At 54.4% G+C, this 23,523-nt stretch overlaps 2 protein-coding genes across 2 annotated transcripts; one reads left to right on the plus strand and one right to left on the minus strand.

The window, feature by feature from the left end:
• The first annotated feature begins 8,707 nt into the window (after positions 1-8,707).
• TEX261 (testis expressed 261) lies at positions 8,708-17,033 on the plus strand. Its single transcript, XM_030877494.2, has 6 exons — positions 8,708-8,879; positions 9,767-9,846; positions 11,241-11,394; positions 13,245-13,312; positions 13,995-14,097; positions 14,347-17,033. Exons 1-6 carry the CDS (start codon positions 8,810-8,812, stop codon positions 14,460-14,462), a joined length of 591 nt encoding a protein of 196 aa, XP_030733354.1. The 5' UTR covers positions 8,708-8,809; the 3' UTR covers positions 14,463-17,033.
• Positions 17,034-17,704: 671 nt separating this feature from the next.
• ANKRD53 (ankyrin repeat domain 53) lies at positions 17,705-23,212 on the minus strand. The gene is made up of 6 exons (XM_070046837.1): positions 22,961-23,212; positions 22,535-22,774; positions 21,999-22,198; positions 20,539-20,703; positions 20,044-20,164; positions 17,705-18,424 (listed from the first exon to the last, which is right to left on the minus strand). Exons 1-6 carry the CDS (start codon positions 23,210-23,212, stop codon positions 17,705-17,707), a joined length of 1,698 nt encoding a protein of 565 aa, XP_069902938.1.
• Positions 23,213-23,523: the final 311 nt, after the last annotated feature.

The following is a 23,523-nucleotide window of genomic DNA, read 5'->3' on the forward strand; positions in this document are numbered from 1 at the left end:
TGGTAGGGACTGGTTGGGCAGAGAGAAAGGGCAGGAAGAGCACTGTGAGTGGGGCGAGGAGGGTGTGTGCAGGGCAGGCAGCCAGGAGGAGCAAGGTCCTTTAGGGCTCCAGGGCCATGACTCAGTGTCGTGTAGGGCTGGGGGATAGAGCCGGGAAAGCTTCAGGGATTGCCCTTTGCTGCGTAGGGGCTGGAAGGAAGGGGAGGGAGAAGAAGGGCAGGCTGGGCACGGCTGGCCACACAGGCAGGCCCCTCCACGGCCAACGTTACTACTGTCTTACCTGAGGGGGGTGGGTACTCCAGACTCTGGTGCCCTGTGTACTTCTCTCCCCCAGGGCAGTGGATCCCATCCTGGCTGCCCTGTGGAAGCCCTGTGCAAACAGTGGGGTATCCGGTGCAAAGGGGGCATTTGAAAAACTGCCGCAGCCGGGGCCCCAGCCCAGGGTCTGATCCCACTTGGTCTGAAGTCGTTACGCTGTGCAGCCGGACCAAGAACCCCCTGACTCAGGGTTAAACAATGAGGGGGGAGTAGATGCAGCTGACATCGGAGAAGGCGGGGGGGGGGGGTGCAAACTTCGCATCAGTGTCTTTTGAACCCTGGTAACCTCTTCCCCTGGGGCAGTTAGGACTCTTGAGTTGCAAGAAACAGAAACTTCGATAAGAGGAAGCTGGGATGGGAAGGGATTGGAACTGGGATCCAGAAAGACTAAGCCACACCCCACTGACCATATCTTCTCACACACCAGCCCGGGGCCTTCTCACCACAGCCTAGCTTCCTTTGTTGTCACCCACATAGTGGGCTCTCAGGTTGACATCTTATTGGCTAAGTGCCACGTGCTACACACAGGCTGGCCCCGCTTTCTCTCAGGCCGCCTTTCCACTTCTGGGAAAGAGAATCTGGCTGTCCTTAAGGATCCACCCCTAGTGCGATCTGTAGTGTGATCTGGCTAAATATTGCTGCAGGGGCCAGCCCTGTAGGCAGGATGGTTCTTGCGTGCCAGGCCCTGTGCTGGGCACTGGGAACAAGGAAATGAGCACATGCTCATCGCCGTCTCAGGAAACATTTGAGCTGGGTCTTGAAGAATGAGTAGGAGTTTGCCGGGTGGAAAGGGTGTAACGGGTGAGGCTGGGGAGTCTGCGTCTCAGGCAAGAACACCACAGAAAGAGAAGGAACCTCCAACTCCCTTAACTCTGTGTGAACAGAGAGAGAACGCCTGCGCAAGGAGGGACCCTTAATGGGGCACCGCGCTAAGGTGCAGTTTGGGTTTGATATGCACCGTATTTCCCCTGCCTACTGCTACCACCCAATCCCCCAATGGTTGGGCTGAAGTTGATAGCAGAGAGCTTTGTTTTGTTTTGTTTGAAAAGCAGGACACATCGCTGCCCTAAGCAAAATAGACGTTCTGTTAGGAAGGAAAAAGGAAAAGAGGGCGATCGGGCAGCAGCCCTTCAGTCTACACATCCTCGTTCCCTCGTACGGTAAGCACCTGACTCTGCCCATCACAGGAGGTGATACGAAAAGCCTGCAGAAGCGGAGGAGGCTGGCATAGGAGGCGAAAGTGTTCCATATGAGAACGACTGGAAGGAGAGGGCTGGGGGGAGAGAGTGTGTGTGTGTGTGTGTGTGTGTGTGTGTGTGTGTGTGTGTGAGAAATATCTGAAGAGTGGATATTCGGAGGCAGTGTATCTGTTGGGAAAGGCATTCTCCTGTGTGCAGTCTTTCTACCCTAACTGGGCCTAAGGACAGGCCTTGGGCCTGGAACGTTTCCTCCCCAAGAGATAATGAGCCCATACAGCCCGTGCCGGGCTTATCACCTCGTGTGGGAATATCCTTCCCCGTTTCAAGCTCAGCGTGTGCTCCTTTGTCCCACTTATACATGCACATCAGTGCCCCTCCGGCACGCCCCCAGCTTTCAGGATTCCAGACTCCAGGAAGGAGGGGTTGGGATGCTTCTGCTTCAGCACAAGAGGGGTGCACAGAGGCCAGCTGCCCCGCGGTGGCTGCACCTGCCATCAGGGTCACCTGCTGGCCATGAGGAACCAAGGCCCACGGCTGAAGCTGCCCTTGCTCTGTCTTCACACGAGTAAAGAAAGCATTGGGCGGTTCAGTGCTTGACCGCGCTGTGTTTTCCTTGGCGACTCCAACACCCAGATGCAGTGGGCAGAAGTGTTTGGACTTTTGTTCCAGTGGCTGACGCTGTGATGACCTTTGTGATGATCCCCATAGTTGGAGTCCTCCTCTGGCACTGGTTACGGGTACAAGATGTTCTGGGGTTAAGCATGCGGGTACCGGTGCCAGGAAGACGAGGGACTGGGGGTGACCAACTCAGTCCAGTTAGCCCTTGACTTTCCTGGTTGTGGCCCAGAAAGTCCTGTATCCTGGCCAGAGCAGCAGGGTTGGCCACCCAATCTGGGCCTTCTTAGCTGTGTGACCTTGATAAAGTTACCTAACCTCTCTGTGCCCTGGGTTCCTCCTCCGTAAAATGGGTATAAAAATAATACCTACTTTAAAGACTTTTTGTGAGGATTAAACAAGAGAGTTTGTATAAAGGACCTAGCTTGATGCCTGGCACAAAGACATGTTCAACAAATCTTAGCCATTAATAACAATATCACAGCAGGTGTATAGACTTTTTCTGGGTAGTCCCAAAGGGGAAAACTGGACCACTCTCTTCAGTACAAAGAAATATCTCCTCACAGATCATGGGGTAGTGAATTTTCAAGGTGTTCAAATAAAGGCACATGTTGGGCCTGCTTTGTGAAGTGGGAGGTAGAACTTCCTCCTGGCCCTGGCCCTTCTTAGTCCTTTGATATATTCATCTCAGCCTCCTCTTTCCCCCCACGAGGGGAGTTAGCTCGTCAGAGACAGCTGTCCCTCTTCTTCTAATCAGGATTTCCTGTCACGGGGACCACTCAGAGCTGCTTGAATCAAGACAGGGAGGCACTCCAGCTATCTGTGTGGGTAAAGGTGGAGTGAATGTGAATGGCTGGCTGCTGTCCGGGCTCCTGGGGCCACCTCCTCTCCTTGGAGAGGAGCTCCCAGCTCTGGCTGGACTTCCATCAGAGGAGGTCCCACAACCCTGCTCAGGGGCTCTTCTGTGTGTGTGTGTGTGTGTGTGTGTGTTTGTATGAGAGAGAGGGAGAGGGAGAGGGAGACATCTGCAAGGGTCTCAGTTGATATGTGCCGAATCCCAGAGTATTGCCTTCCCCTGCCTTGTTCTTTCCTGTCATTCTCCAGACACACACACACACACACACACACACACACACACACACACACACACACACACACACACACACACACACACACACACACACACACACACACACACACACACACACACACACACACACACACACACACACCCCCTTCCCCACCCCCAATCCGGTCCTCTCAGCTCGCAGGCCCGGCAGCTTAGCTGAAGACAATGCTGAGGCAATTAACAGAGCCTTTTGAGGACTTGTCACTAGAAAGCTCTTTAACTCAGCCACCTGAATTGGGGCCCCAGGCATGTGACAGGGATGGGGGAGGGGTGCCAGGAACACCAGGGCAGCTGCCTGGGTGGGGCAGAGGCATAGCAGAGAAACAGGGTCAGGAGGCCTGTGGATTATGGGGACATAGGAGTGGCCATTGTTTTTCACTGTTTCTGGTTCGTCTCTTCCTAGACTTTTCCTCTGGCTGACCTGCTGCAGAACCAAGGCCTAAGAGGTGAGCTTCCAAACGAGAAACCTGCTGACTACGTGGACTGTCACAGGAAAGGTGTTCCTCTACGGTGTGGGCACCTTAGAGAGGGGACTTTGTACGTGTTAGGGATAGAGTGGGAGGGGGGCGACAGGTACCTACCCCAACACTGTGCTTCTGTTGGCACTGGGGAGCTGGCCAGGAAAGGGGCAAGAGCTACACAGCGGGAGGAGAGGAAGAGGACGGAAGAGGGGCCTGGATCTCCAGGCCTGTCCCTGCCTGTCTCTGACTCCATGGTGTCTCTCACACAACAATCACTGTCTGTAGCCAATCCAGGCAGGGGCAGCAGAGGCCCGGATGCTGAGGTAGACCCTGTCTCCAACTGTGTGTAGTGTAAGTGTGCACGTGTGCGCTCGCTCTCTCTTGAACCGGCCCTGGCTTTGGTCCTTTTCCGGTCCTCTGGTCGCCACTAGAGGGCGGCAGCGAACATAGCCAGGTCAGGGGAACTGGAGCTGCAGGGTCCCGCACTGCCCAGCCTCTTCATTCCACGCTTCCCCGCCCTTCTGAGCACCTAGAGATGCTCAGGCCCCGGCCATATAACCACTGAGACCACAGAACAAACTAAAGCCAGTCCCCAGCCTTGGGTGCAGTGAAGGTGTAAGTGTGTGAGAATGTGAGAAGGTTAGCTAGGGAAGATGCTGATGGGGACCAGAGGTGAACAGAGGTGGCCAAAGCCAGAACCCTGATGTGTATTCATTAGCTCCTATAAGGATAAAGGTAGAGGGATACAAGGAAGAGCCAGGGGACCAGGCAGCCTTCAGGGAGATAAAGCGGGGCCCAGCCCACGACCAGGCAGGCAGAATCACCCTGACAGCAGGTTAGTTAAAGAGACCAGAGAAAACCACGTGGGTCTGGAGCCAGACTGTCCAGATTCAAGCCCCAGCTCCTCCAAGTACTAGCTGTGTGACCTTAGAGAAGGTATTGAACCTCTCTGAGCCTCGGTTTCTCATCTGTGAAATGGAGACAGTAATAGCATTATGTCCTATGCTAGATGTGAGTGTTAAATGGGTTAAAACATACAAATCACTCAGAACAGTGTCTGGCGCAGAGTAAGAACACTATACGCGCACTAGAGTGCACTTACAGAAACTATAAAAAGAAACAAAAGGAAATGATTGTCTTTGGAGGAAGAGATCCACATGATGCTGAAAGAGCTAGTTTCCCTAGAACATCATCATGAGATGTATGGGAACTGACCCCCACACACGTGGAAATCAAATGGTAACGTATGAGCTCGTGAATCAGTAAAAGTTAAAGGAGTACGTGTAACATTGGTATAAGTGTATGTAGTTACTGAGGTCTGTCGATATGTAAATCAACAAACCTTTGAATCTACAAATCTTTTCACTCTTGAGTTCCTTGAATTGAGCATGGGAGCCCTTCTGCGTCACCCCATCCCTCCTTCAAGAGAGGTTGTTTTTTTTTTTCATCCTGGTGACCTCCTGCCTAAGCACAGGTCCCAAAGAGCCTTCATGAGCCCTGCCCCACCTTCTTGGGAAATCGTGGCTTCTTCCTGCTGTCCAGAGGAAACATGAATCCTCAGCCTTGGTACCTGGGGCCAGTTTTGGCTCTGAGACTGTGGGGAAGTCAAAATGCCCAGCTTCTGCAGGACGGAATAACCGTCCTGGGTCAGCCATCTGAATGCCCTTAACATTTTCCAGCCTCAACTTTCCCTTATCTACAATTCTGGGGAGGCGTGGGAGAATACTTTTATATTTTCCTTCCTCCTTGGGAGGATAACGTTTAGGAAAAACTAAGACGAATTGAGATTTTATTGTGCTTCTACTCACTGATGCTTCTGTGTCTCAAATACAAACTCCCCAACAGAAAAGACCTAACCATGAAGCTCCCCTATTGGGCCAGTCAGGGGTGGCCAGGTCACATGATCCAAGGTTAGCTGACTTACCTGTAAGGCGCCCCATGCTTTTCTCACAAAGGGACTGATTATCACGACAGACAACTTGAGACATCCTGGCAGGTCCAGCGTACTACAAACATTTAAATTTTAAACTTAATTCATGAATGGGTAATACATTTACATATATTTACATAGTTCAATGCTTTAAGGATATAAAAAGGAATATGGAGGAAATGCCCTCTTACTCTTGAACCCCACTCTTTCTCTTCCTAGGAGGCAAGCAAAGTTACCATTTTTTAATGGACTCTTCCAGAGATAGTCCATATAAAGAAATATCTATGCAGGTTCTTTTGCTTTTTTCAAAAGAGGATCCTCCTCTATGGGCACCTAAAGAACATCCTCAATTGTTTTTACGGCTCTGCTTTATAATGTACCAAAACGTACTTGTCCAGTTTCCTAATAATGAACATTTAGCTTGTTTTCAGTCTCTCCCGGTGCTATAATGTAGAGCCTTGTAAGTAAGCACACAGTCTTTTTTTTTTTGGCCGCATCGCATGGCGGCACAAGGAACTTCCCCTTCTCTGACCAGGGATTGAACCCGCACCCACTGCACCCCCTGCAGTGGAAGTGTGGCGTCTTAACCACTGGACCACTAGGGAAGTCCAAGCACACAGTCATTTAAGGTCCCACTTCTCCTTATACACAACCCTCAGAAATTCTTAACCAGGGGTGTGGGGACCCCTAAGAAGTCAGCAGATATAAAATTCAGGGAGACAAACTGAAGGACTCTAGAAAGTTGGAAGGGAAAAAGTTCCCCTCTTTATTTACACTAAGGTCTAACTGAAATTTAACATTTCCTTCCATTATGAATGCAGGCAACAAACTCAGTAGTTGGCAGTATCTGTGACTCTCTCTTCTTATATGATTGAAGATATTTTGAAAATATTTACATTCATCCCTCCTTTGTCATTGTGGTAGTAAAGGAAAACTGTCTCTTTACTCACCACAATTCTGACACCAAATGTGTGGTTTTTTCCCCACATCAATCAATTTTCCGACTCTCTGGGCACCACCTGGGTGTCCTATAATTTTATTCAATTCTGAGACTATCTACCTGGAGGTATCGTCAGACTCCACAGCTTTAAGACCCCAGTCCCACAACACTGCCTTCAATTCAGATTCCAGTCACAGTCATGGGCCCCTGTGGTACCATACTTCTGTCTGACTTGGCTACAAAACTGGGGGTTCCCCCATACCTCCCCTCAGGTTCGATAATTTGCTACAATGGCTCACCAAACTCAGAAATAGTTACTTAGTTTACCAGTTTATCGTAAAGGATATTATAAAGGACATAGATGAACAGCCAGAGAAGAGGTGAGGTCTGGAAGGGTTGAGCTCAGGAACTTCCGTCCTCGTGGAGTTGGGGTGCACCACCCTCCCAGCATGTGGATGTATTCACCATTCCGAACCCTATGGTTTCGAGATCTTCATGGAGGCTTCCTCCTGATTATTAAGTCAATCTCCAGTGCCTCTCCCCTACCTGGAGGATGGAGGGTAGGATTGAGAGTTCCAAGCTTCTAGGGCATTCCCTGATGGTCCAGTGATTAGGAATCCTCGCTCTCACTGCTGATGGCCCAGGTTCGATCCCTGGTCGGGGAACTAAAATCCCACGAGTCACGCAGTGTGGCCAAAGAAGAAACAGTTCCAAGCTTCCAATCTGGTGACCAGCCCCCTTACTGAAGCTAACCAGGACCCACCAAGAGTCACCTCATTAGAACAGAAGATGCTCCTATCACCCAGGAAATTCCGAGGAATTTAGGAGTTCTGTGTCAGGAACTGGGGGCAGAGACCAAATGTATGTTTCTTATTGTGTCACTGGGAGGTAGTTATTAGACTTTCTGTTAGATTGGGTTATGTTACGCTTTAATAAAGAAACATATATATTATTATATCACAGTTTTCTAAAAAACTTTTTGATATCTGTATTTCAGTGTAATTTCTTTGCTTTGTAATCTTATGTGTGTTTTTTGTTGTTGTTGTTTTGTTTTTTGCTGTACGCGGGCCTCCCACTGTTGTGGCTTCTCCCATTGCGGAGCACAGGCTCCAGACGCACAGGCCCAGCGGCCATGGCTCACGGGCCCAGCAGCTCCGCGGCACGTGAGATCTTCCCAGACCGGGGCACGAACCCGTGTCCCCTGCATCGGCAGGCAGACTCTCAACCACTGCGCCACCAGGGAAGCCCTGATCTGTACATTTTAAATGGTTCAAATGGTAAATTTTATGTTATGTATAGTTTACCACGATTAAAAAATACATAAGGGCTTCTTTATTTCTTGATAGCATGGTAATCCTATGTTTAATTTTTCTGAGGAATATTTATTTATTTTTATACATGAAAAAATTCTGAGATAAGAAATATACCAGGGGCCCGTTATACATTATTTTGGCATGCCTGTCTCGGCCACCAGATGGGGAACTTCTTGACAAGGGCTGCCCTGCTCCTTGGGGCCCCTCAGTTAGCTCTTCCAGAGGTGTAGTAAATGCATTCAGCGCCTAATGGGCGAAGTCAACAGAGAGGGAGAGTTAGGCTTGAGGATGACTAATCAAAGGTGCCCCAATTCCTACCTGTGCCTCTTCCTAGATGTACAATAACCTGAGGCAAAGTAACCTTCCTAGGCCCTGGCTTCCCATCCATAAATTGATCTACATCATCGGATTAATTTCCATCATGAACCTACAGCCTAGCTTTTAGCATAGTGCCTGTCACACGTTAGGCACTCAACAGTTTTGTTCCTGTTACCTGCGAGAGCAAAAGAAAGCCCTGGGCAACTCCAGGTCGGCGCGTGAGTGCACAGGGAGGGGCCGGTGGCTACGTTCCAAGCTCCGGTACTAGCGCTGCGTCCCCGCGCCTCAGGACCATCCCGCCTCCCCGTGGTTGCATTGCCGACCGGCCCCCTCTTTGCATCCTCGGGAGCCCGGCGGTCCGCGGGTGCGCGCCGGTCTGGGCAGCAGCGGTTGGCCCTCCGCGCCGGCGGGCGGCGCTAGTCCGGACCCGGCTGGGGGCGGTGCTCGGGCCGGGCTGCTCTCGGCGGCGGCGCACGACCGTCCGCGGGGCGGGGACGCGGCGGCGGTGGCGGAGACTCCGTGTTGCCGGAGCCCGAGCGCGCAGGCCCGTCCCGGCGGGCTGGCGGGCGGCCGGGGCGGGGGCGCCATGTGGTTCATGTATGTGCTGAGCTGGCTGTCGCTTTTCATCCAGGTGGCCTTCATCACGCTGGCCGTCGGTGAGAGTGCGCGACCCCGGGCCGCGCGGGCTCCAGCTCCGGCATCTGTGCTCGCCGGGGGTCGCATCACGAGGGCGCCGGAGAGAGCCGGGAGACCCCCGCCCGTTCCTTCCGGCCTTCGCATCCCCCTTCCTGCCCCGCCTGGTCCTGCCCCTCCTCCTGACCCCAGTAGCCTAGCCTGACCTCGGGTCCTTCCAGGAGTCACAGAGTCCGCCCCATTGGTGCCCAGGGGAGGCTGACTCAAGTGCCCCTTGCCCGCGCATGGCCAACCGCTGCCGCGCCCTCCGTCGCGGGGCCGGCCGCACCGAACTTTTCCCAGACACCTACCCCCGCCCTTTCGCCTCGGGCCCTTGGTGCTTCCCACTCTGACTTTGACGGCCTTTCCATTTTTGGCTAGTTCCTACTCTTGATCTCAGCTGAGACTTCACCTCCTCCGGGAAGCACTCCTTATGGGGTTTGACTTGTCCTACTGGGATCGTCTGACTCCCCTTCCCACTCAGCACCCCCGCACCCCCGCAAAGCTGGTCAGGGAAGGGACCTCGTCTGTCTCGTGCCGTACTCAGCTCTCAGCCCAGCAGCTGGCGCATACTAAATGCCAGCGAATATTTACTGAATGAGCGAAAGAAATTCCCTTTTATGGGCCAGAGGTTAGGTTTGTGCGGAGGCATCAGATACAGGTTTCCATTCACTTTTATGAAATCTCTCCTTAGTTGCCCTGACAGAGTTTTACTTCCGACTTGGGAGGGTAACACACGGATTGTTTGGTTTGTTTCTTACCTAATGGAATCATGAAAGGTTGAGTGGAATCCAGCTGCAGAGAGAGGGGTGATCAGCATGGTGGGAGTGACACTGGCTAATGTTCTCCCTGCTTGCTTCCCCCCTGCCAGCGGCCGGACTCTATTACCTGGCAGAATTGATAGAAGAATACACAGTGGCCACCAGCAGGATCATAAAATACATGATCTGGGTAAGTGGCAGTTTTCCCCAGGATCCCCCTCACTCTTGCCCTGCCTCAGAAGGAGGAAGTGGGGAAAGTTTGGCCTGGGTGATGAGACCTGTGTCCTTGCTGTTTCCTGAGGGCACCACCCCCTACCTCCCTGCCCTGTACCTTGTCCCCCTGGGTCTGCTCTCCTGGGCCTGTGTCTTCCCTGGCCTCCTTCCCCAAGTGGCATCGCTTCACTGCGGGCCTCGTTCTTGGTTCCTTAAGGCGAGAGCTGAGTGCCCATTCTCTGTTGACAGGGCTGTGGCTTTGCCTTTGTTTGACCACCTTCAGGGGTCTTAGCCCTTTGCTCTGCTTACAGCATTTAGAACTGAGAGGAACCTTAAGGACAGTTTTGAGTACTTGTTCTTTGCCCTCTTTCTAACTGGAACAAGTGACTTGGTCTAAGAGGGAGACACCTTCCCTGCCCCAGGCCCTGCCCTGCTCAGGGCTCGTGGAAGGATTCTCTTCCTGAAGACACAATCCTTGCCGTTGATGTCCAAGCCACAGGAGTGACTGCTGGTGGATAGATTTCTGCAGCTGCAGGAAAGGCTGGGGAGGGTCTGGGGGCACGTTTGGACAGGACGAGCCCAGTGCCTCTCAAGTCACCTGCTGTCAAAAGCCACTTCCACTTTGGGCATGGCCTGGGGTAGGGAGTTAGTGGTGGAGACAAGACCATAGCTCTCAGCTCTGGGTTCAGAGGCCCAGCTCATGAGTGTTGGTACAGGAATTAGACCTTCATTCAACCAACTGCCTGCCTTTTGTTGAGCACTGACAGCTATAAGTCCTTCAGAACAATGTTTTTCAAACTGCAGGAAGGATTCATTATTGGGTTGTGCAATCAATTCAGTAGATCATTATCAGCATTAAAAAAAAAAAAAGGAGGGCTTCCCTGGTGGCGCAGTGGTTGGGAGTCTGCCTGCCGATGCAGGGGACATAGGTTCGTGCCCCGGTCCGGGAAGATCCCACATGCCGTGGAGCGGCTGGGCCCGTGAGCCATGGCCGCTGAGCCTGCGCGTCCGGAGCCTGTGCTCCACAACAGGAGAGGCCACAACAGTGAGAGGCTCGCGTACCACAAAAAAAAAAGGAATGGGAAAGACTAGAATTGAAATCTGAACTTTGATCATGTATATGTACATGTGTTGGGGTCACAGTGTAAACTATTTTTCTTACTGTGGGTTGCTGTCAAACAAACTTTGAGATTGAAAAGTGCTGCCCTTTGGGAGCTGAGAGACTAGCTGGGGAGGTCAGAACTGTGGCTGTGAAACAAGGAGAGACTGAAACATGAACAGAGTGTTGCCTTGAGTAGGCTGGGGGTTAGTGAGTCCAGAAAGGCTGCCTGGAAGAAGCTCCCCGCACTGTGTGCCTCTGGTTGTTTTCAGTTCTCCACAGCTGTGCTGATTGGCCTCTACGTTTTTGAGCGCTTCCCCACCTACATGATTGGTGTGGGCCTCTTCACCAACCTTGTCTACTTTGGCCTCCTCCAGACCTTCCCCTTCATCATGCTGACCTCGCCTAACTTCATCCTGTCGTGCGGTGAGAGGGGACATAGTTGGGGAGGCAACTGAGTTGGTTGGACGTGCCCAGCTCAGTCTAGGGCACTGAAGGGGATATAAAGAAAAGAGGCAAACCACTGAGGTCCTCCAGGAGACCAGGCTGATTGGAGGCTGGGGTTCTCACACATGAGGAGCCTAGGGCCCGCATTGGCTCTAATGACTAGAATTTGGGGGGCTGGGATACTCAGAAAGGGAGGGCTTTCCTAGGGAGGTAAGTTTGACAAAGGGTTTGCGAAGGGAAAAGAGGTGGGTTGGCTGAGCAGTTATAGCCCCTAAGAAACCACTTGGCCAGGAAAAGCCCAAAGCCTTTCCCTGGCCTGCAGGCAGCTCCCCATCCAGTCCTCTGGCCCAAAGTCGTGATTAAGACGAGCCTCCTGGGGCTCTGGGGGTCCCTGCAGACAGCTGCCTTGGGGTTGACAGACCCAGTTTGGAGGACCGTGGCCTTCCTGCCTTTGCTCTGCCACCAGTTTCTGACCCCAGGGAGTCATTTCCCCTCTCTGGCCTTAGCTTCTCCATCTGTTCAGTGATGTTTAGGAGACTCATTTGGCACATAGATGCTATAGTTATTCTCGGAAAAGGTTCTAGACAGTATCTGGTTACCGGGATTGCCTTTTCTCCCTTTAGTCATTACTGGTCATCGTAGCCTTTGGTCAAGATATCTGATTGATTGGGGTTTCTTAGAGCTGCTTTTCTGTTTCTGTGAGAGAATCTGGAAAGAGACTGTTACTCACAAGGAGGGCACAGTGTTAAAGCCAGGACTGAGTGCCTTGGTGTGATTCCACCAAAGGATTTGTTCTGCGGGGATTGGTGTGAGGATCCTTCCCTGGAGACCAGGCTCCTCTTGCGTCTTCCCAGGGGGGAGGGTGCTCCCCAATCCCCCCACCCCTTGGGGAGCTCCCTTGGCTTCCCTTTGTCACTCCCCTGACTTGCCCTCAAGGTGCCTGGGAGAGTTTTTCTGAAGATCTGTGGGTGTCAGGTACCATCCTATCTTCCAGTATGCCCTCGCCCTAGAGCGCGGCTAGGAGCGGCAGAGCTGTGGTTGTCTGCCTTAGAAGGGGAGAGGCAAGAGAAGAGAAAAGAGGAAAGATTCGTGGCAGTTGGCTGTGAGGTGTATGTGAGGGGTGTTGGGTGTGAGGGGATGCCTTGTTCTGGTGCCTGCCCTTCACCTCACCGTGGGAACCGGCAGGAATGCCTGTCTCGGAGCAGCGAGTCCCCGGGATCTCTCTCTGAATTTGGCTGCATGCTAAGGAGGTGGTGGGATCCAGAACATACCAGTTCACACCAGTGAACCTTATCCTGAGGACGGACCCCTCCCCGAGAATTTTGAGGAACCCTAAGATTGCATTGCAAACCGTCTAGCAAACTGTGCCCTTTCATTCCTGAGGAGTGAGAGCCTCCTCCCTGCTGCCCCGACTGGAGTGGACTCCTTGGGAGCGTGTGCTCTGCACGCCCGTGACACCCTTCCACACAGCCCTGCGGAGCTCTCTTCAGGACTCATGGCTGCTAAAGACCAGGTCAACTGGCACCATGCTTTGGAGTGTGTAGCACTGGAGTCTCGTTTTTATAATATTCGAAGAGTGTTTTACCTACGTCTAATTGGATTCATGAGTGCCCTCTGCAGCGGGCAGGTGGGGTGGGGGCTAGTTCTTCCGTTCTCACAGACGGGAAACTGGGTTCTGGAGAGTAGTGCGCTTGGCACGGAGCCGTACTCTGAGCTGGGTGTGAGGTCAGGACTAAGCATCGGCTCCCAACCTCCGGGGCCTTGTGAAGGTTGAAAGTCTGCTTTATGTTATCCACCCCAGAATAAATGACTCTTCATTCCCTCAACAGGGCTAGTGGTGGTGAATCATTACCTAGCGTTTCAGTTTTTTGCAGAGGAATATTATCCCTTCTCAGAGGTAAGAAGTATTCAGTACGTCATCAAACTACTAACCGGGACAGAGCGAGTAAAAGGGACTTGCGTGATTTCTTTGTGAACTTGACTATGATTTGAAACTGAGTTTATTCAGGGATGACACATTTTAAAAAAAAATGGTATAGGTGATTTTAGAAAGCAGTGAGGATGAGAAGCAGGGACCCCTTTGGCTGCGGTGGGGAGGACACTGCTGTCTCCCAGTGAGTCCTTTGGGGATGCCAGCATCCCAGCCTAGCATCCTAAGGTCATGAAGGGGCGGTGGGGTGGCCTGGTCTGACGCAGACCTCACAGGGCAGGGGTGGGCCACAACCCTGAACCCTGCTACTCCAGTTTGAACCCCTGGGGAAGAACAAGGTCTCTTCTCTAGGGAACATGGGTCATTCATGGTTTTGCCCTCCATCTGCCTCCTTTGGTTCAGAGGAGTTGCTTGTCCTAGTGACCACGATTTGGGGATTGTGGCCACACAGTCATCTTTGGTCTCCACCTTTCCCCACCGAATTTTCTCCATGTCTGGGGGTGTCCTGTCTCTGCTTCCCGGGCCCTGGTCCCCTTCAGAGATCAAGTGTGGGGCACGCTTGACCGCCTCTCTAAGATACATGGTGAGCACACCTGGCCCAGCCTTGGCATCTCCAGGGGTACCCTCATCTCGGTGTCTCTGTTGCCAGGTCCTGGCCTATTTCACTTTCTGTCTGTGGATAATCCCGTTTGCGTTCTTTGTGTCACTGTCGGCTGGGGAGAACGTCCTGCCCTCCACCATGCAGCCTGGAGGTGAGAAGGGGTTTGTAAGGTGGGAGGCATGGTGGGAGGACGCCAGCAAGGCCTGAGTTGCTGGGGGAGCTGGAGCCCGCCCTGTGATGGAGACACTTGGACTCTGGGTGGGCAGAGCTGTGTTCACACACGCGCGCGCACACACACACACACACACACACACTCTCATCTCCCTGCACACACACACACACACACACACACACACACACACACACACACACTCTCATCTCCCTGCCTGTGTCTCCACAGATGACGTGGTCTCCAATTACTTCACCAAAGGCAAGCGGGGCAAACGCTTAGGGATCCTGGTTGTCTTCTCCTTCATCAAAGAGGCCATTCTACCCAGTCGGCAGAAGATGTACTGAACTTCTGCGGAGGGGATGCTGGGGCAAGATCAGGAGAGTCAGGCCCCTGGGCCTCTGCAGTAGGTGGGTGCCGGGAGCTGGAAGGCACCTTCCCCCAGCGCTGGCCCTCCTTCCCTCGACTCCCCCGGAAGCCCCTATCCCCACCGTCCTCAGGAGGCTCAGCTTGGCTCAGATGTGATGCTGCCGGAGGCTGAGACCTCAGAGGGCGCCAGGGAGGATGCGGTGCCTGCTTAGCCAGGAGGCCGTGGCCCACCTGGGTGTGCAGAGCTGAGCTCCTGTGGCCCTCCCGCCGCTTCCTGTGATGGGTCCGGAGTTCTGGCTCTCCCAGGGCAGGCAGGGCAGGGGCCGTGAAGCTGGAGAGCAGACAGTGATAACTGCTATGGGCAGATGGCCGTGGGGAGGGGCCGTGGCTTAGCACTTGCAAGAGAAAGTTTTGCTGTTGAACTGTGATTTCTGTCCAAGTGCTGATTCCCGTTTGAATAAAGATTCTAGGTGGCCCTGTTTGCCTTAATACCCTGAAAGTTCATCTTCCTTTCTTCTGCTGACCTTCCGCCTGGACTGGCTTTTCTGCGCCAGGGGCTCCTTTTCTGGGTTTGGGTCTTGCCTTTCCGAAGGGACTGTTCTTGTGGCCCTTAGTGGGAAGGGGACAGAGATGAGGAGCCAAGCCTGGAGTGGGAGGCGGGGGAGTGGGGATGGATGCGGCCTTTCTTAACGCCCTTCTCTCTCCTTGCATCTCTTCTTTCCTCAGGGCTCCGTGACTGTCAGACTGGGGGCGAGAGGGGATGGTGTGGGCCTGGGTTAGATCTTTCAGGAGAACATGTACAGTGTCCTATTTATAAGTCTTCGCCTAGGGAAGAGAGCGGTTTCTGGCTGAATTCTATCTCAGGCTCGAGGAGAAACATTAAAAATTGGCTTCTTGGCAGCCCGGGCTACAGCCTGTTTGTAAGAAACAGGGCTGATGAGAGAAGCTCTTTGTCACTCTAAGAGCACACAAGGGCTGGCCCTCTCTTCTGAGCGCTCTTGGCTCCTGGGGAGGTGATCAGTCTTCTAAAAAGGCAGGCCGGGTCCTGGGCACAGGCCCGCATTTGTTGGCCTTGCGTTCCAACTACGGTGCCTTACAAGTACTCAGCAGTACCTATGCGAATGAGGTCCCCACGAGAGCCATCACCGGACATGTCCTGTACCTCACAGCAAAGCAGACAGGTGCAGAGATGGACTGCACGCATGTGGTACCTTTCAGCCACAGGGAAGACCTCTGTGCTTGAAGATCTTACCTCTACGTCCTGCCTCAAGTCCCGCCGTAGCCCTTCATTTCCTTGGGTCTAGCATTCCCGTTCTCTTAAAAATCCCAGCCTTCCCCTTTCCTGGGGAGGAGCAGTACATTTGGGCCTTCTCTCAGTGGCACTGAGATTGCCAGGCCCTTTTGTCCTATGCAGACAAGGGAGGACAAGGTGGAGGACACTGGAGGCCAGTGTCCTGACTGCTGGCCAGCAGCTGGCCTTGCCCTCCGTTGCTGTCCATGTCTTTGTTTCTCACCCCAATGGTGGGGCTTTGCCCTCCATTCACTCCACTGCCAGTGTTCTGGGGGCTGCCAGTGGCCTTGTGCTAAGTCCAGCGGACCCTCTTCCTATCTCCTCTTTCTGGATTTGTGCAGCATCGGGCAGGGCTCGTCGCCCCCAGCGTCCCAAGCACTTCTGTGGCTGGTTCTCCCTCTGGCTGCTCCTTTCCGGGTCCCGTGCAGGCCCCTCCACTCACCCCCCGCGCAGTGGGGTTTCTCAGGGTTCGGTCGTGTGTTCCCTGGAGGAGCCCATCCGTGCTGATGGTTTCAAGGAATTGAGAGCCGACAGCCAGCCCCAGCATCCCTCTCGGTCCTCTGAACCACAGTTCTGCTGCACTTGGTGCCACCCTTTGCAACCTGCCTTTTCTGGGTACTTGCCTTGGCCCCAAGATCACTCAGGAGCCCGACCAGAAACCTGCTTTCTCTTTCTGCCCTGACATCCAATCTCTAACAACTGTCAAGTTTACCTTCTTAACATCTCTTGATTTGAGCCACTCCCTCTGTCAGCACCTTTCACCTGGATTATTGTGACAGCCTCCTTCTGCTTCTCTATCCCACAGCCAGAGTTGTCTTTCTAATGCATGGTTGATCTAGTCACTCCCTGGCTTACAACCTTCCACGGCTCCCCCCGTCAGGATAAAGTCCAGACCCCTGAGCATGGCTCGTGAGGCTCGCGGTGTCCCGGCTCTCGCTCGCCTCTCTGGCCTCATCACTTGCCACCTTGCATTCTGATTTTCAGCCTCCTGTATCCAGAGATACCCTTTAATTCCCTTTCTTCTGCTCGCCTGAGTACCTTCTCTGTCAGTTCTCAACTTAGATTTCACTTCCTCCAAGGAACTTTGAATGTCCCCTCTCCCTCCAGCACACCACACAGATCACTCTGGGCTTATTTGCCTGCTTACTGGTTTATCTCCCCATTAGACTGTAAGCTCCTTGAGGGCAGGAATCGTCCTTCAGTTTTTGTATCAACCGTGCCTAGCTTGGCACCTGGCACATAGAAAGTACTCAATAAATGTTTGTTTAATGAATGATTTGTAGTGGTGTGTACAGGGGATAGCAGGGGACCCAGGATAGCTTCCTGGAGAAAGTACAAGTGCTTTCAGTCTCAAACTGAAGCCATAGGTCCTCCCTCCCTTCTCCAGAAAGGCTGCCTGTGCCTCCCTGTGCTGCAGAAACCCCAGTGGCAGCTGGGTATGAAGGATGGCAGCCCATAGTGGCAGGGAAGCCAATGGCAGGGTGACACATTAGCTGTCTTCCTCCCTGTTCTGGAGATGCAGAGTGAGGCTTAGAACCTGCAGCAGGAAGGACTTAATATGAACAAGAGGCAGAATTTCCCAGTGGTCCCTCATCCTGGAATCCTTGTCCCTGGTGAGCTGTTGGGTGTGAGGAAGGGAAATGGGGACACCAAGGTGTCACTTTTACAATGGTAAGGCCCAGGATAGAGGAGGATCCCCACTCTGAGCCTTGGGCTACTGCCCTAACTTGGATCTCCTGGGGGGTCCAAGAGATTCCTTTGTGGAGAGAAGGGAGACCTGGGAGCTGGGTTTTGTCGGGGAGGGGGCTCCGATCCTTGAGCTTGGGGGTGGGCAGCCTGTGGGCACTCCCCTTCCTCCCCATCCATACAGAATCACCACACCTCAGCCTTCACTGGGCAGCCTCCAGTCGGGAGGCTACCAAAATAAGTTTAAGTGGGGGGTAGTTTGGGGGAGGGCAGAGTGGGGAGCCCTTGATGGGCTCGCACGGCTGCCAGGAAGCCTTCGTCAAACGTCTCTCGCAGGTTCATGCTCAGAGTGTCGGTCCAGAAGGTGCCATCGCCCAGGCGCCGCTTCCGGGGCACCTCTCTCATGGTGACAGAACAGAAGCCCTGGGGTACCTTCATCCTGCACGGCTGCAGCGACGGGTACAGCTCACGGATTATCACCTCTAAAGGCAGCCGGGGCACAGGCGCCACATGGTTGCCGGCCACCGTGCGCAGGAGCGCACCGCCGTGCCCGTCGGACCTCACCTCGAGGAAGCAGCGGAAGTCGTGCTCCGGCCTGGGGTCGGGATGCACGCCCAGGTGGATGCCCTGCGGGTAGCCGATCTGGGCGGTGGGGGACCTGAGAGGGTTGTTGCTGAGATTCCACACCTTGGGCCGCCTGACCATGAGCTGCTTGCAGGTGGGTATAGGCATCACCCAGGGCTGACTGGGCTGCGGTGTCTGCCGCAGGCGCGCCTCTTGGGAGGGGTAGAAGCTCTTGGGAGGCCACAGTGCCCCGTGCCTGGGGGTCTTGGAGAGCACAGTGGCCTGGGGTGGAGGACGGGGCTCTCCCTGAGTGTTGCGGCTCAGGGATGGGCCTTGGGACGGCAGCTTGCGATGGAGCCACTTCTTGAAGGCAGCTTCTCTCAGAATTTGGTGCTCTTTCTGCAACATCAGAAGGCACAAGATAGTTCTGGAGGGCTACCCCCGTGTGCTTCTGTGGAAGGGGGCCCTGTGGCTGCAGCCCTGGAAACCTCAGGTTCCTGACTGAGTAGATACCTTCCTGCCTCCGGGGAGCCCGGAGTCTGATGAGAGAAACCCCTGCCTGTGGGAGCCCTTGTTCTGTTGGGGAGACAGCCACTGCCTGGAGGGGGCCCCTGGGCTCATGGGACAGACAGAGCCTTTCCCATAGGAGAGACCTCCAATCTGATGGAGACACAGCCTCTGCCCTAGGTGAGGTCTCCAACTTGAGGGCGGAGACACGGTCCCTGCCCTATGGAAAAACTTGAGTCTTAATGGGGGAGACCAGCCTCCACCCCCACTAAAGGAGTTCCCAGTCTGGTGGTGGAGACATGCCTGCCCTAAGAGAGTCTCTGGGTTGATGGGGAAAAAGGCAAATGAGTGATGTAGGGTTATCCTTGACCCTGGAAGGAGAAAGCAGAAAAGTTTGGAAGGCTAGGAACTGGATGGAGCTAATCTGGGCAGGCTTCTTGGAAGTGGTGGGCCTTGAGTGGTCAGTGTAGGGAGAGAGACAGTTTTGGCTGTCTCTCCAGGCTGGGTGGTGATGCTCTCTGTCCTTGCCTCCACTAGAGCTGAACCTTCAACTCCTTGTCACAGAACCGATCCCTTCCCCCCTCCCCATCTCAGTGTCTCACTTGCCAGACTGTTGCTAAGCAGTCAGGTGGTTTGGAGATTGACCCAGCTTCAGATGTAGGCTCTGATTAGGCTAAGCCAATCATAGTAATTCCATCAGCCTCGCCCCAGACCTAAGTCAGTCAACACATGGCTTTCTTTTAGCTCTAGGGATTGGAACAAGAATGGACACATGATCCAGTTGAGGCCAATAAGAGATAAGGGGAGATCTTCAAGGGGCTTCTGGGAAATCTTAGAGCCACGGGAACAGATGGGCTTTGCCTCCTCTGGATACATACATGACTGTGAAGGCTGGGTGACACTGACAACGGAGGGTAGGACAGGGCAGTTTGGCGAGGAATGCAGCTGGAACAGAGCTGGAGTACCGGGTTTTGCCAGCCCCGAAGCCCTCCCAACTCCCGGATCCGCTTACGAGTCCCAGCATCTTCTTTTGGGGTTTTCTGGTTCTTACATCCTGTGTCGTTATACCTGCTTAATATCCTTTATTCTCCTTGTCTGTCCCAGCTGAGGTCTGACATTGATCTGGGCCCCTGCCGGGTCTCTAGCTTGTCAGTCTCCAGGTCACATCTGATCCCCTGGCTGTACTGAATTTGCACTTCTTGACAAACTCCACGCTCTCATGTGCCCCTATGCCCCTCCGCAGGGCTCTCTGTTCCTTCTACCAGGTTAGTCCTTTCCTGATTCTTCATGTGGCCAACCGCTGCCCACCTTTAAAGCGTCCTCTTGAGCATCATCCCTTCGGCACCCTCCTGGGGCCCTCCTCCTCAGAGGAGGGGGTGAGGGAGCCTCCTTCTGGATGGGACCACTTCTAGCCACTCTTCTAACTAACTGTGCATGTGGGTCCCTGCCCCCTCTGCTCACATGCCTGGATGGCCGGTGCCGCTGCCCGTCCTACTGGCCCTACCCCTTACTTGATACTCAGTCAGGTAGTCCTCCTCCATGAGGGCCAGCTGGTTCTTGAGCCTCTTCAGTTTCCCCATCTCATGGGCAAAGTCCTTCTTGTCCTGTTTCCACATGGCATCCTTCAAGAACCTGGTGCCGAGGCGGGGGCGTGTCATTCCCCAGTGACTGAACTTCGCCCTGGGCAGGGAAGACTGGCTGCTGCTGAGGGCCTGGGTGGGAGTGGGCAGAGCTGCCAGAGGTGAGATGAGCAAGATGACCCATCCCCACTGCCCGAGGCCCCTCTGGCTAAAGCGTCTGATGGATCACCACCCCCCTGCCGAGGAGCTGGGGCCTCACGGCAGTGCTAAACCCCAGGGGTGAGGCCCTGTGGACAGCCCTGGGAATAGCATCTTGGGGAGAGGCGCCCTCTGCAGGCTCATCCCCAGACCCTCCTCTTACATGCTCAGCTCTGGGTGAGGGCCCTGGGGAAGGGTGACAGGCAGGGTTGGTTCTCACAGCCTCACCGGGCACAGATGCGGTGGTTCCATATTTTGCAGTAGTCGATGGGCTTGCAGCCCATGGCATCTTGGGCATGAACATTGGCACCTTTCTGCACCAGGACCTTCACACAGCTCAGCAGGCCCTCGCGGGCTGCCAGGTGCAGGGGTGTGGAGCCGTTGCATGTCTGACTGTGGAGGGCCCCGCCGGGGTGGGGGTGGGAGGAGGGCAGAAAGGAAGGACCAAGGGCATCTGCCTGTCAGATAGGTGAGCCAACCAGCTTCCAGGCCTGCTCTGCCACCAGTCCACTGTGTGACCCTGGCATGTCCCTTCTCCTCTCTGTACCTCAGTTTCTTCAACTGTAGAAGGAGGGTTTGTACTAAATGAACAGCAAAAGTCTGATTATGGGGTGTGTGCCCGTGAGGAAATGCTAGAAGGAGAGCTGGTTGGCTGGAGCTCAGAGACCACTAACCTCATCTCCTCTTAAACCACTCAGCCCTCCTGCCCCTTCCCCACACCTAGCCATGGCCCACAAGGCCTGCATGGCCGGGGCCCTGCTTCCTCCCCAACTTTGCCCTCTGACCTTGCCCCGCTCTCTCCCAGCATGGCCTTTACACCTCTGCCTGGAACACTTGTCCTTGGTTTTGCTAGGCTGGCTCACCTCTCCATTCTCTCCTTAGAGGTAACTGCTCTTCCCAAATAGATCTTCTCCCTGCCCGCTTTACTCACCACCCCACCACCCTGTTTATACCCTTCATAACCACTTACCACACTCTGTCATTTTGTTCATTCATTAGTTTGCTAATTGGCTGTCTGCTCCTGCGCTAGTATATCAGCTTTACGAGGGCAGGGACCATTGCTGTATGTTCACCATTGTATTCCTCAGCTCTGGCCCAGCGCTTAGCACATTACATGCTGAATAAGTATTTTGAATGAATGCAGTCTCCTATATGCCATCCATGCACTTTCCACGCATTTTCTCAATTATCACAATAGTCTCACGTGATAGGCACTGTCATCCCCCCAAATTTCAGTTGAAGACACTGAGGCAAGAGGTTCCCAAACTCTGCTGCAAATGGGAAATAGCTGGGGATCTTTTGAGCCTTGCAGAGTCCAGGCCACACCTCAGACCAGTTAAATGACAGCCTTTGGATTGGAACACAGGCATTGGTATTTTTGAAGCTCCCCAGGTGATTCCAGTGTACAGACAGGTTTGGGAACCAGAGCACTGAGGCTTAGGGTTGAGTGACTTGCCTGAGGCTTTTCTGTCTGGTAGCAGGTAGCAAAGCTGGGACACGAACTAGGTCTGTCCTCTCCCCAAATCTCTTAACCACGACACCATGTGGGCTCTCTGACTGTTCATGTGGGAATCAATCCTTGTCACCCCACAGCCCCTCTGCCTGTCCTGCTTGGATCTGCCTGCCTGGAAGTGGGGTTCTTATCTGCCCAGGCTCCAAGCCACTCTCCCCTCATAGGCTGGACTCACGTGTTGAGGGCCGCCCCTTGCTTAATCAGATAGTGAATGCAGGGCAGGGCCGTGGTCTTGTTGTCACTGCGGATGACAAGGTGTAGAGGTGTCTGGCCATTGTTGGTGGGCAGGTCCGCGGGAAACTTGTACTCCTCTACCAAGACCCGCAGGCATGCAAGCTTGCCGCTCTGGGCTGCAAAGTGGATGGCAGTGAAACCCTGTGGGGGCCAGAGGAGGCGGGAAGAGGCTGAGCAGGACTGGCACCCAGGGCCCACAACCTAACCTAGAGAGCAATTTCTTGGGGTTACCCTCCCCCTCGTCTCTGTGCCCCCGGGGAATCGCACGTACCCCTTTCCCACTCCCGTATCGCTCACCCTTCCTCGCTCCCCCAAGATGGCCTTCCAGACGGTCGGAAGGTGAATTAGGACCATCTACCCAGAAAAGGACATCTCCGGATGCTCCACTGTCACTCTTCGCCAGGTAACTACTACGTACGGAGCTCTCTGTGGGGTGGAGACGACTTCGGTCCCCGCCCCTGAGCTCCGAGGCCTTACCTTGTCACCGGCCGGGATTTTCCCCCGGTGCCGGTGCCGATTTAGACAGAACCGCAACCATTCCAGGTTGCCCAACGAGGCCGCGAACAGCTCGTGGTAGCTCCCGATCGCCCTCTGGTCCCACACCTCGGCGAGACTCACGGAGCTAGAGCAGGCGCGGGGAGGAAGGCGGGAGTGAGCCGGGCAGCGGCGGCCTGCGGGGCCCGCGCGGGCCAGGCCCCCACGTGCACGAAGGCCTTTCTGGAGGCCGGGCCAGGGCGCGCTGCGCGGCAGGGCAATGGGGACGCGACCGTCGTCGAAGGCCCCGGACACCGCTCAGGAGGCGAGCGTGACCCGGCCGACCCCCGCCGCTCCACGCCCGGCCGCTCCGGGAGGCCCGAGCGGTTTCCCGCGCCCCGACGCCCGCACACCCGCTCCCAGGCCCACCTGGGCCGCCGGGCCGCCGAGTCGCCGCACCTGGCTGACACCTTCTCCGCCAGCTGCATGGGGACGACCCCTGAGAGGCGCCGCCGCCTGCGGGGTGCCGCCCGCCCGCCGAGGTTCCAGCTCGCGCTCCGGGGATCGGGCGGGCGCTTTCGGGCGAGGGTCGCGGTGTCGGTCCCGCTCGCCTCCTCGGCCCCGGCGCCGCCCAGCCTGCCACCCCACCCCCGCGGCCCAGTCGTCCTGGAGACCCGACATCGCACACACCCCACACTGAAAGACGCGTACCTCTTGTTTATGATTATAAAATTGGTTAAGTGCTGATTGTACCAAACAGAAAGGACAATGAAGATATTAAAAATCAATCCCACCACCCACAGAAATCACGGTCTATTACTCTATGCGTATGCATATTGTATACGTTTTTGTGCCTCTTTTCTTTCAGCGCTAAATTATGAGCCAGCTTCCATTGTCAGTCCACATACTAAACGTGTATTATGACGCAACCAGAGCCCAACATCGTGATGGGTGCGCTGTCAATTTCACATGTGCTGCAGAAAACTAAATGG

The sequence above is a fragment of the Globicephala melas genome, chromosome 12 (assembly GCF_963455315.2).
Source record: "Globicephala melas chromosome 12, mGloMel1.2, whole genome shotgun sequence".
NCBI lineage: Eukaryota > Metazoa > Chordata > Mammalia > Artiodactyla > Delphinidae > Globicephala > Globicephala melas.

Excerpts from the sequence above, each read along its gene's own strand:
- TEX261 (XM_030877494.2), top strand. The coding sequence starts at position 8,810 with ATGTGGTTCATGTATGTGCTGAGCTGGCTGTCGCTTTTCATCCAGGTG. Across the intron at positions 11,395-13,244 it reads TAACTTCATCCTGTCGTGCG|GGCTAGTGGTGGTGAATCAT; the intron begins GTGAGAGGGGAC and ends TTCCCTCAACAG. Across the intron at positions 14,098-14,346 it reads CTCCACCATGCAGCCTGGAG|ATGACGTGGTCTCCAATTAC; the intron begins GTGAGAAGGGGT and ends GTGTCTCCACAG.
- ANKRD53 (XM_070046837.1), bottom strand. The coding sequence starts at position 23,212 with ATGTCGGGTCTCCAGGACGACTGGGCCGCGGGGGTGGGGTGGCAGGCT. Across the intron at positions 20,165-20,538 it reads AACCACCGCATCTGTGCCCG|GTTCTTGAAGGATGCCATGT; the intron begins GTGAGGCTGTGA and ends CCTCGGCACCAG. Across the intron at positions 18,425-20,043 it reads ACTACCTGACTGAGTATCAA|AAAGAGCACCAAATTCTGAG; the intron begins GTAAGGGGTAGG and ends CTGATGTTGCAG.